This window comes from Falco cherrug, chromosome 10, assembly GCF_023634085.1.
Source record: "Falco cherrug isolate bFalChe1 chromosome 10, bFalChe1.pri, whole genome shotgun sequence".
NCBI classification, from domain to species: domain Eukaryota; kingdom Metazoa; phylum Chordata; class Aves; order Falconiformes; family Falconidae; genus Falco; species Falco cherrug.
Genome location: NC_073706.1, coordinates 16,148,168 through 16,160,538, shown reverse-complemented (window position 1 = coordinate 16,160,538; position 12,371 = coordinate 16,148,168). Strand labels below are relative to the sequence as shown.

At 59.4% G+C, this 12,371-nt stretch overlaps 2 protein-coding genes across 4 annotated transcripts in view; one reads left to right on the top strand and one right to left on the bottom strand.

The window, feature by feature from the left end:
• Positions 1-12,371, top strand: part of BCL2L1 (BCL2 like 1) — a 198,432-nt gene that overhangs the window by 78,556 nt on the left and 107,505 nt on the right. The window lies entirely within an intron of this gene.
• On the bottom strand, positions 172-11,414 carry HCK (HCK proto-oncogene, Src family tyrosine kinase). Of its 3 annotated transcripts, XR_008734204.1 has the most exons (14): positions 11,304-11,414; positions 9,459-9,588; positions 8,990-9,035; positions 8,618-8,717; positions 8,382-8,480; positions 8,128-8,231; positions 7,543-7,692; positions 6,946-7,098; positions 6,442-6,624; positions 5,921-5,997; positions 3,291-3,444; positions 2,910-3,041; positions 1,927-2,010; positions 1,426-1,562 (listed from the first exon to the last, which is right to left on the bottom strand). XR_008734204.1 is itself a non-coding variant. In XM_055722622.1 (13 exons), exons 2-13 carry the CDS (start codon positions 9,585-9,587, stop codon positions 1,360-1,362), a joined length of 1,530 nt encoding a protein of 509 aa, XP_055578597.1. In that variant the 5' UTR covers position 9,588; positions 11,304-11,414; the 3' UTR covers positions 172-1,359. The 3 variants fall into 3 exon arrangements, 2 of the variants coding, with proteins under 2 accessions (XP_055578597.1, XP_055578598.1); XM_055722622.1 differs by lacking the exon at positions 1,927-2,010 and having other exon boundaries at positions 172-1,562; XM_055722623.1 differs by lacking the exons at positions 1,927-2,010; positions 6,946-7,098 and having other exon boundaries at positions 172-1,562.

The following is a 12,371-nucleotide window of genomic DNA, read 5'->3' as shown; positions in this document are numbered from 1 at the left end:
TAAGGGGTGGTCCGCGCCGCCATCTTTGCTGAGGGCAGCGGCCTGCGCGCGGAGGACGGGCGCGACGCCGCGGGCGCCATGTTGGGTGCGGGCGCGGAAGCGGCGGGGCGGGCGGGCCCGGTCCCGCCGGGCCGGGGGCTGGGCCGGGGAGCGTGGGGCAGGGCCAAAAGACCAGGGGTTTGTAAATACTTTATTGATAACAAAAAGACGCTTCCAAAGCTGGTACGAAGGTACGGAAGCAACCGTGTTTGCTTCTTGGCATGAGGAAAATCCAGTGACAGGCCCAGAAGCTCCCTGCTGTGAGGCTACAGGGCAACCTGGAAAAAAACCAAACCACTTCCGCTTTTTTCCCAAATGACCCGTAATTAAATACTAAAAATAACAACATAAAGTGTGCGTGCAGGGAACACCGGGCCCGCTGCCGATACCACCGGTACCCCCAGGCGAGGTGAAATGGCGGCTGGGAGCGGACGGGGCTTCTTGCCGGGCCGCAGCGGCCTGGGGTTGCTTGTTCTAAATAAGCACCTGGGGATGCTTATTCTAAATCAAGGACTTTTCACGTTTCCCACACACTGCCAGTGAGCAGGTGCACAAGAGGCTGGGAAGGCCCAAACTGGCCAAAGGCTATTCCATACCATAGAACATTATGCCCAGTATAGAAACTGGGGAGAACTGGCTGGGGAGGGCCGATCACTGCTGGGGGTCTGGCTGGGCATTGGTCAGCAGAGGTGAGCAATGGTATTATACATCACTTGGGTTTTTTTCTTTCTTTATGTTTTATTCCTCTCTCCTTTTCATTACTATTATTATTATATTTTATTTTACTTCAATTATTAAATTGTTCTTATCTCAAACCCATGAATTTTACCTTTTTTCTAATTCTTCTCCCCATCCCGCAGGGGTGGGCTGGGGAGTGAGCAAGTGGCTGTGTGGTACTTAGCTGCCAGCTGTGGTTAAACCATGACAAGGATTAAACAAATAGTAATAATCTGGGTTTTTTTCTTTGTAGCTGAAACAGACCCAGCCCTCCTTCTGTGGTGTTGCTGGTGCAGGCAACTACCAGCCAGCCAGCGCTTCCCAGAGCAGCTGCCTTGCAGACACTCAGGCACACACAAAAGGCACAAGGTACAGCCCTGGGTAACCTCTCCCTCCATCTGGCAGCCCCAGAGGGCTTCCCCGTGCCCCCGCTTCCAGCCCAGCCACACCAGGAAGGCTCTGGTTCCTGGGCCAGGCTGACAGAGGAAGGTGTGCGCAGGCAGATCACGAGTGGGGCAGGGAAGAGCAGGGTGCATATGCTCACTGCTGCTAACATGGCATGCATAGTGCAGGGTATCCGCTGTTTTCACCAAGCTTCCTGTGTTATGGCTGCTGCTGATACTGGCTCTCTGTTGCAGTAAAGAAATCCTCCAAAATGCTTTGCATGTACTCAAAGGTGGGACGATCCTCTGGTTTGGTCTTCCAGCATCTCATCATAACGTCATACAGCTCCTCAGGGCAGTTCTCTGTGCGGGGCATCCGGTACCCGTGCTCCAGTGCCCTGATCACCTCCACGCTAGACATCCCTGGAGAAACAGGGCAGGACAGGTGAACATTTAATGGTTTATCACTGATGTCTTTAAATGCAAAAAAAAAACCCCAAGCCCAAAACTACCCACCCTTTGGACAAAGTCAGTAGGAAGAAAAAGGGCAGGTTAGAGGGGTTGGGAGGGGGGAACTGCTATTCCTGGTCAGGGAAACATGCAGCCAACTGAGATGCTGGGTTAGTTGTAGCATGCAGTTTTGTACTCCAGTGGAGCAGATCAGATGGGAATTAGAATCGTTTTGTATAAAATTAAAAAAAAATAAAGGCTACACTTCTCCATCTGCTGAGTCTTTAATAAGCCATTCCTCCCAATAAAAATAAGGTAGTGTGATGGCAGAACCAACCCTCCAGAACAATCCTTTACGCTACCCCAGATCCTTCATGCCTGGTTTGTGGCAATGTTTAGTTTTCTTGTACAGAATAATTTCCTATTGAAAAAAAGTACCAAAGTAACAATTAGTACAAAATACAGGGTGGTTCCTAAGGAAGATGATGATTTAGATTTGCCAAAAACACCTGGCCCAGCTACCAGCCCTGAACTGATGTACTCCTTCCAAACACGCTTAATCCACAGGAGGCAGAAAGCCAGGGGTTAGTGCTGTGCTGCAAACCTGTGAGCCAGGAACCTGGGGTGTACAATAGACGCTCTCCCAGGGCTGTGCAGCCCAGCCTGGGGCCAGTCAGTTACACTTTCATGTTAGAAACATGATCTTTATTTTAGAAACAGAGAGACTAGGTCTTTTAGAGATCCTGACAACTGTTGGTTTCCCATGGAGCTGGAGGAGTTCAAGACCTCCTTGCAGGATCAACCCCAAGGCACTATATAGAGCAGCTGCCGTTCTCCCCAAAGCAGCGGGCACCCCAAAGTCGTCACTACCTGGACCCATTTTGTGGGTTCCCCAGAGGAAACGTCCCAGCTCTGCTTTGTGGAAACTGAGAAGAGGGAGCCCATGTCATGTCAGCATGAATTTCAGATCACTGAAAACAGCTGGTGTCCACTGAGGACTCCCAGGGAGAAAATCCTCCTAATCATCCATCCTAGGTGAGCTCTTGTCCAAACATTGGACGTAGCTAAACGAGTAGTGCAGACTGCTCAGAGAGCATCCTGTGCTCTGGGCTCCTCTCCATGGCTCCCTGACAGAATTGCCGTCTTGAGACCTTGTGCCACCAACTTTGAACCCTGCTCCCGGTGTGAGATTCCAATTTCTCACCATTCCCTCTGTTTTCAGAGATCTAACTTCATGAAGAAACAGATCCCATGGATGGGGCCCAGAAGGTGGAGCACATCTTTTGGAACCATGTTAGAGGAGGCATTTCACCTCCTTACCTGGGTATGGGATGCGCCCATAGGTAATGATCTCGGTCAAGAGGATCCCAAAGGACCAGACATCTGATTTTATAGTGAAAGATCCATAGTTGATGGCTTCTGGTGCAGTCCATTTAATGGGAAACTTGGCACCTGGACAAAGAAAGCCAATGGGAAACATGAGCTCTAACCCAAATGCTGAGAAACCGGTGGTGAAACATGGGGAACAAGAAACAAACAGAAGAGGAAGATATGAAGCGATGCAAATGAGAGGAGCTTCCCTCCCTCTTACACTCCACGTCCCTCCCGGGGGCCTTGCCACCAAGGTTATATCCTGGTTAGTGGCTTCACAACCCCTCGCCATCTCAGAAAGCGGCCAGATGCCCCCAGCAGCTCCCGCACCTTCCCGGGCCATGTACTCGTTGTCCTCAATAATTCTGGCCAGCCCAAAGTCTGCAATCTTGCACACCAGTATTGCCGACACCAGAATATTGGCGGCTCTCAGGTCTCTGTGGATGTAGTTCCTCTTCTCAATAAAAGCCATTCCTTCTGCAATCTATAAAAAGGGGAAAAAGAAAAATGCAGAGGCTGTTCAAAACAGCACAATCCCCGCAACTCAGCTGTCACCAGGAATGGAAAGAGGTTCACAGCTTCTGGCCAGCGCTTGGAAAGGGGATAAAAGGAGGCTGAGTCACAGCAGGAGATGTGACTGACTCCTCTGTGTGGGAACCGCGCTCTGCACAGGGAATCCCTGGCAGAAGAGGTCAGGGTTGGGATGACCGGCCCAGCATGGCCCTTTTTAAGTGCCTGTGTGAGAAAAGCAGTGAGAACCAGTGTCAGTGGAGCTGACATGCTCACAGGCAAGTGTCAGTGGATGACTGCAGGGCAGGGTGTAACTGCTTCAGTCGTAGCCATGCAGAAGTGGAGTAGATCATTCTCTGTGCAGAGGAGAGGTGAGACCAGTCTCCAAATAACATCAACCACAGCTTGAGAGAAGCAGGGAGTAAATTATCCTCACCTTGCACCAAGGGAACAACAAAATGACTAATTGCTGCAGTGAGGGTTGGCCAGCATTGCAGCGCTTCCTTGGTGAGGACAGAAAAGCACAGTCTCCCGAGGAGGGTGGGGAGATGCCTGAGGTCTTCAAGAATAGTTTGTGAAGAGTCAGTCCTGCCTGGGAGCAGGATGGCTGTGACAACCCCTGAAGATGCCATCTCCAGATCTGTCTCCTGAAGCCTCAGCGCTCAGTGGCTGTGGCTGTGTGCAGGTATGAGCCCCGATCAGCGCAGAGATGACCTGGAGAGGTCACACCAACCCCCAGCTTTGTGCCAAATTATCCCGTGCCTGGATGCTACCAGCGTCCAGGAGGGCAAGGGGCCGGAGCCACCGCACAAGCTGGGCCGGGGCGAGTTGCAGTTTCTCACAGAGCTCTCCACACAAAATACAGAAGTAAACAAGCACTGCAAGAGCGGAAGGATTATTTCCATGACCGCAGATACAGTTTTGCTTGCAGTGACTCAGCCCCAGCACAAGCCTGGGCGCCAGGCTCGCTACCTGCCTGCCTGCCTGCTGCCTGCACATGAAAGCACTTCAGCCTTCACTCTCAGCGCTGCAGAAAGCAGCCCCTTCGAGCCCCTCCGAGCTACCGAGCCGAGCCAGGCAGCTTGCAAGAGCCAGCTTGCTGGGAACAGATGGCATGCAAGAGTGCACAGCTGATCTGCAGACCCTGGCACAGCCAGCTGGAGTAGCCAGTGGCCTGGTCTAAGCCCTTGGGGTCTGGGCTCCCATCCTGACTTTCCTGCTGCTCAGGTATCTCAGTGAAATAATTCATAGAGGTACCGAGCTTGGATCAGAGTCTCTGGATTTGGCCAGCATCTGGGGACACTACAGAAGCAGCAGGGACAAGACAGTAGTTGCACATACGAAGATAGATCAGAGTAGCATGCGCAGCGGTACTCAAAATCAGCTCCTGAAAATACCCCCAAAATTATTTTCACTGAGTCCTCCTGCCTCTCCAGCTGCCTTCCCTCAGCCCCTGACAGCCCTATGGCAGGTAGATGATTTTAATGATCCACAAACCTCCCACAGGCATGTGGGTAACATAACATGCTACACTCTCTTCTAGAAACCATGCCCACCTCAGGCTTCCAGGCACTGTGAAAGCAACAAAACTGGGGTGTAGATTTCCTATTAAACCCGTGAAGCTCAGCGCTGCCACAGCTGTGGGTGGGTCCTGCCCAGGGGCTCAGCCCCACTGGCATCAGGCGCTGCCCCGCAGCCGTGCCGGTGTGTGGCACAGCGTGGGCATGCGGCCACGTGAGGCTTTGGGGGGCTTTGGCCGAGTTTGCGGATGAGGCTCTGTCACCCAGAGCACGGTGTGTGCCGGTAACTACCACATCAGCAGCGATGGGCAGAAATCGATGGTTTTGCCAGGGCTGCTGCCGGGAGGGGGCAAGTTCAAGTGGGCAACACTGACCAGCACTGGCATGTCCTGGAGAAGGGACCACGCAAATGAGAGCAGTGAAATCATCTCCGACCCTCACTCCTGTGACTTCCACAAAGCACAGAGGCACCACAGGCTGCAAGGGCTGCACACACCACGTCGGCCTCAGAAGATGCAGGTTTCCTGGCTCCTTGGAAGGAGCAGCCTGGCAAAACCTCCCGTGCTCTGTGCAGCTCCGGTGGGGCAGGGCCTGGGCGCAGGCTAGCCACTGCATGCCGCAGCCAACATGCTACTGGGAGGAAGCCACGGCACTTCTGCTTTTCTCACACACCTGCCCCTGCCGCTGGGACAGGGTGGCGAGTGAGTGGCTGGTTGCCCACAGGGCTGAGGGCAGTGCCACAGGGAGGCCTCACCGGCCCCTTCCCTGCATCCCCGCCACCCCCAGTGTTTGCCTGTTCAAACCAGGCTCCTGGCTGGCACTGAGCCCATCCCAAGTCAGTTCTTGGACTCCTTGACCCCCTCGCTCACCCTTCTCAGGAGCGAGGGGGAGCAAGAGTGGGGAGCTGGGAAAGGTCGGCTACCTCCTCACCTGGGCAGAGAAGTCGATCAGCTTCGGGAGCGGCTGCTTGTTCCCCTCCTCACTCTTCAGGAAATCCAGCAAACTCCCTGCAGACAGGGAAGGGTGCCAGGGCTGACAGCTCAGCTGGAGCCTGTGCCCACCCTCGGGGCATCACAGGGTCCCAGGGAGCCAAGCATAGATGTGGGGACATGGTCAGGAAACACACCTGACCCCCATCCTGCTCCCGTGGATCAGGCAGAGGTGTAAGCCCCAGTGCAGGCTCTCTCCTGCCTTGCGGAGCGTTCCTCCTCATCTGTTCTCAGCCCCCATCCCTCCCTTTCCCAGGGCCACCACCGTATTCCCCCCAGCACCCTGCCCCAGGGCGCTCAGACAGGCAGGATCCAGCCCTGCTCCCAGTGTCCCAGCAGCCAGCGCAGAGCCCATGGCCGAGCCTGGGGATGCAGGAGGGGCTGATCCTGCACCATCTCTGGGGCACCCAGGTCCTGGTCCTAGCCTGGCCCACGGCGAGCGCGCAGGGATGCAGTCGGCACCTTTCTCCATGAACTCGGTGATGATGTAGATGGGCTCCTCCCTGGTGACAACTGCGTGCAGCTTCACCAGCTTGTCATGCTGCAGCGTCTTCATCAGGTTCGCCTCCTCCAGGAAGGCGTCCACGGACATGCTGCCTGGCTTCATTGTCTTCACCGCCACCTTGGTGTGCTTGTTGTAGGTAGCTGGGGGATGGTACAACAAACGATTCCCAGGCTGCCCAGTTCCCAGGCACTGGGAGCACTGGATTTTGGAGCCAAAGCACCTATTCCTGCAGCCGGAGCAGCTGTGCAAGGCCTGGAGACCATGTGCAGCCCAGGGCTGTCCCCACGCACCCTGCCCCGAGCAGCATCTGCATTAAGGCCAGGGCCACCTCCAGTTCTCCATGCTCCTCTCCCCCAGGTCACTCCTTCCCTGCCATCCCTCCACCTCATCTCCCACCCCTCACCATTTCTCCTTCACCACCAACTTAATCTTCCTCCCAGCTGCCTCCCCCTCGCTCTCACCCATCCACACTTCCCCGAACTGCCCGGCTCCCAGCTTCTTCTCCAGCCTCAGCGACTCCCGAGGGATCTCCCAGGCATCTTTCTCCCAGGGCTTCTGCGGTTTGGGCACACAGCAGGGGTGGGTGAGCTGCTGGCACAGCCCGTTGCTCTGCCCTGCGGGGAGCGGCCAGAGCCATCAGCCAGCCTGTCTCACCAGCTGCTTCACACTTTGAAGCAGAGCCCATGGCAGCCTCCGTGGCCGTGGGGCATATCCTGGCACCACATGCCCCACCGTAAATGGTGGGGACACATCGAACACCGGCTGTCGCAGCTTGGCCCCGCCAGCATCTCTCTGCCCTGCCTGGCATTACTGCACTGCCCTAGCGCAGTCAGGGCACTGGCCCACCCAGGGAGGGGGAGTTTGGGGACACTCAGAGCTGTGATGGCCAGCAAGCCAGCCACTGCAGCCAGGGAAGCGCCGGGAGTTGCTGCTCATCACAGCCCGAGCCACAGCAGCAGCCCAGCAGTGACAGGCAAGAGCTTCTGCACACCCGTGGCTGAGCTGGGTGCAGGGGCAAAGGGTCTGGGATGGGGGGGGATAGGCACCCCAGGGCTCACCCTTGTAGTACTGGACCAGGTCCTGCAGTGTATTGAAGCTGCTGCGTGGGGAGATGTAGAAGCCACCACTATCCAGCATCCGGATCTTGTAATGCTTCACTGTGGCACCCTGCACGTTGTCCTCATCCCGCACCGACAGTGAGTAGCAGCCTGTTCGGGAGTGGTGAGCTGACAGCCCCCATGCAGAGGGCACCTCCCTGCTGTCCCCATCCATCCCGTGCTCATGGCACATGTGGTGCCATCACCCAGCAGAGCCATCACTGCAGCACCCATCCCCACCACACTGCCACTGCCCCCTCGGCCCCGGCTATGAGGCCAGCCACACCTGCACCCCAAAGAAAACAGCCTCAAAAGGACATTTCCCCCCTGTCCCTGCCATGGGGCTTGGACACGGGGCAGCACCATGGGCTCTTCTGAGGACTCTTACAGTGGGAGCATGGGACCCCCAGTCCCTGCCCTGCAGCACAGCACAGCCCCTGGGCTGGGGAGGCACCTCCCGAGCTCCTCTGCCAGGCAATTGCGGGCAAGGAAGGCTCCCCCAGGGCAGCTGTGCCCCGGCACCACGCCACAGGCACCCCTCTGGACCTTTCGTTGTCTCGCTGTCCCGAATCATGAAGGACCCGACCACATTATTGGGGCTGAGGAGGTGCCGCTCTGCGTCCTTCCGGCTGATGCCCTTGAAAAACCACCTGTGGCAGGAACAAAGGAACCAACAAGCACTGCCGGGGCTGGCAGAGCTAAGGCTGGCATGGGGCAGGGTTGGTGGCAGGACATGGGGCAGGAGCAGGGACAGCTGTGGTGGGGGACCATGAGACCATGGGACCAAGGGACGGACTCACTGCTCCGTTTCTAGTGAGCCGGCTTGGGCAACGTAGTTGCTGGGGATGAAGCCTTCGTGCCCCGTCACCAGTGACCGTGCTCGCCACCATTCCCCTGACCTGTGATAGAAACAGCACTGGGTCAGCCCACGGCACCACCACCAGCTCCTCCAGGGGCAAATTCCAGAAAAAAAACCCGGCAGGGTCACATAAGCCTTTGGGAGACCCTGGGGTGGGGAGACACTGGCAGCACTTACTCCTCCAGCACCATCAGCTGCTCCCCTTTCTGGAAGCTCAGGTCACCAGTGTGCGTCGCCTCGTAGTCGTAGAGCGCCAGCACCATGCTGTCCCCCAAGCCTGCAGCAAGGGAGCTCTGTGGGCACCCCTCCCCGTGCTGGGATGGGGCATCCAGCCACCCCTGCCATGTGCAGCCAAGACACCAGCCAGGACCCCCATGGCACCCAGCGCCTCCATCTTCATCGTACCATGGCCACGGCTAGCCTTTGAGGAAGCCTAGAGCTCCCATCCTGCTGGGACCAGCAGCTCCAACCCAGGTGGGAGAGGACCTGGCCACAGGCCCCACACACGCTCCCACCTCATGTACCCACTTGCAGCCCCCCTGTACCTACCACCATCCTCGTGTGGGAGCACAGCCATGCTGGGGACATTATTGTTCTGGGAAAGTGGGACAAAAACCAGAGTGACATCACAAGTGACAAAGAATCATACCCCACTGGGGTCTTGGCCCCACTGCAGTCCCAACCCCCAGCAGCAGCAGCAGGAGGGCACCCAAGGGGCAGCACCAGCACCACCCAACACAGCAGCCCACCCAGCACCAGCCTCTCTGCCCCTCCCAACACCTTCATTTTTCTCTCCCTTTTTCCGTAACTCCTTGATTCCCATCAGGTTCGCTCTGTGCTTTGACCCAGCGTAGAGCGGGCTCCCATCCCACGCCAAGCCCTCTGTCCCAGCGCACAGGCACTGCCAGCGCCACAGCCGGTCCTGCTCTCGGTGCTGGCAGCAATGGGGAAGAGAGGGGCTGAGCCCCCCGTGATGCTTAGCCCCATGCCCCCCACTCGCTTGCTGGCTCCCACTCACCCTGCTGGTGGGGGCTGTGGGGTCCCTCACGTAGTGGCCCTGCTGGAAGCTGGGGCCAGGGTCGGGGTCGGGGTCAGTTTTTATCATCTTCTCTTGGACGTCAGCTTCCTTTGACTTCACGCAACCCATCCTGCAGCCAAGGGAGGGGAAGTGAAGCCGTTGCGACAGAGGTGAAAGCCCCGCTGGAGCCCCACTCCCAGCAGCTCCCACCCGGCACCAGCACGGCACAGCGCTGGCACACGACATGGGGCACCATGTGCAGCTGGGGGCAGAGAGGGGTCCGCTGCCCCGCAGAGCCAAGGTGGGCAGCGGCTGTGGGATGCCAGGGTGCCCAGCAAGGTGCATGGTGGAGTGCTGGGGAGGAAAGGGGATGTCCTGGTGCAGAGAAAGGAAGAGTCACAGGAGGTGAATTTTGGGCAGGTGACAGCGGCTGCCATGGAGCAGCTTCACAGCCCTTCCCCAAAAAGGCCTCTCCTGGACAGGGGTGCAGGCACTGAGCATTGTGGCGGGAGAGAGCTGCTCGGCATCCTGCAAAGCAGGACCTTCCTCATGGAGGGGCTCCCCAGCAGCGGGGGGCTCCCCATCTGGCACGGCTGGTGCTTGTGGGCTCCCCTCATGCCTGTGGCTGCCCTGCACTGCCCCAGGTCACCGCTCTCCACCGGGCTCCCTGGCTGCTCTCTGCCAGGGTGGAGCTGCCTCGAGCAGCCACTGGCCCAGGGCAAATGGAAATGCTCCACTTTCTCTGGGTCCCCAAGAAAACCAGCAGGAAAACATGCTGCAAGCAGCAAGCACAGGGGGAACCCCCCCGCAAAGGCACTTCGCTTGTCCGAGGGAGACCCTGTTGCAGAGGAAGAAGATGCCAGCAGTGACAGTGAAGGAGGAAGCTCAGGTGCACAGCACTGCCGGCCTTGCTGGGGGAGCAATCAGGCACCAGCAGCATCACAGCACTCCCACAGCCCTCGGGGGACATGGCTGTCACTTCCCAGCCACCCCATGGGCACTCCTCGTCCTTCCCAGTGTGCCCCGAGCAGAGCAGGAGCAGCAGCAGCCCCAGACAGCACATCCCCCTTGCCAGGGATGCCCTGGGCCACTGGCAAAGCCCAGTGCCGCATCCCTCCTGGCAAACCCATGCAGTGCCTGGCTGAAACTCGGCCATGGCCCATGCTGGCACTGTGGTGGGTATGTGCCGTGCCTGTGTCACACCGCATCGGAGCATTTGGCCCTACAAAGCACAAACACCTCTGGGGAGTCTGGGGGTATACCACAACCAGCCGGCCCCCTGGCATCCCCCCTGGCATCCCGGCTAGCCCATGTGCCATGGCTTTCCTGCCAGCTCCCACAGCCCAGTGCCGAGGCTGGCCAGCACAAGGCACGCCGGTGAGAGCAGCCCCAGAGAGCATCCCACCCCAGAGAGCCACGTCCCACAGCCCGTGTGGCTGTCCTCAGCCATGGGGACCTGGTGGGATTTGGGGAGCCCACTGCTCCGGGAGCGTGACTGCCCATGGCTCGTGCCCGTGCTGCTCCATGCCCTCGCTGGCAGGGTGGGCAGCGGCGGGTCCCCCATGGCCCCTGCAAAGTCACCGGCAGGGACCACCTCCCCGGGACGGCACCGGGACCCCTCGGGGACTGCACCGGCGCCCACCCCTCGGCACCACACTGGAACCCCTCCAGCACTGCACCGTGCCCTCCCCGGGACCGCACCGGCACCCCGCCGCGGGACCGCGCCGGGACCCCACCCGGGACTACACCGGGACCCCCCGCCATCGCCTCCCCGCCGGGCTGCCAGGGCCGCCGCACCGAGCGGGGCCGGCCCGAGCCGCCCCCGGGGCTCCGCTCCGCTCTCACCTCCGCCGCCGTCCCGGGGCACGTCCCGGTGCCGCTCCCGGAGCCGGGGCTGCCGCCGCCGCTCGCTCTGCCCGCGCCGGTGAGGTCCCGCCCCCTCCTGTAAGGCCCCGCCCCCCGTTTCGCCGCGGTTCCCCGACGGAGAGGACGCGGCCGATACCTCCCTGTACGGGTGCCGGGGGGTCCAAACCCGAATGGGAGTGGGGTCTCCATCACGCACCCAACGGGCCCCCCCGGGCCATGCGGGACCCCCCTAGACCAACGGCGGCAGAAGCAGCTTGCAAGGGCGCCCGGGGGGCTTTGCTGTGTCCCCCTGCCCCTGTGCCAAAGGGCCTCCCGGGGACCCCCTCCAGCCCCCCACCGCTCCGGCCTTTGCTTTAATTCCCCCAAAGCACCCCGGAATTTGGGACGGGGACAGCAGCAGCAATGGGACTCTCAGCTGCGCCATGACACTGGCCACCAGGGGCCAGCGCGGCCGGGCACAGCCCTGCTCTGGCTCAGGAGTGTCAGGGGAAGCAGCCAGGCAGCGCCTGCCAGCATGAGGATTTGCATATGTAAAGTGTTTAAGAGGAAAAAAATAAGTTACTGCCCGTAGCCCCGGTATCTGTCTGCCCGTGCACCCGCCTGGGGCTCCAGCACCGTCCCACAGTCCCCACCGAGGGATGCTACCCAGGGGCCATGGGACATTAGCCGGGGGACAGTGGCTGGGGGCCAGCTGGCCGGCGGGGCTGCAGGAAGTCGTGTCCTGGGGCAGGAACTTCCTTTTGTGAAACGCCCGCGACCGGCAGCAGCCAGCTGGTGCATCGACGGCGCTCACGGAACGGGGGACCACTGCCCGCAGCGTGGCCCATGTCTCAGTGTCCCCCTGCCCTGCCCTTGCACCAGGGTGCTTGGCGGCAGGATGGGGGACACTGTGCCGGCAGCCCCGGCTCAGGGTATCCCTGGGGCCATGGGGGCTCTTGGGTGCCTTCCTGCCACTGGCCCGTGATGGAAGCCGACTGCACAGGCGCTTTACGAGCAGCACAGGCAGCGGTGCATCAGCTGTGGCCACCAGCCCCCTCCCATCCCAGC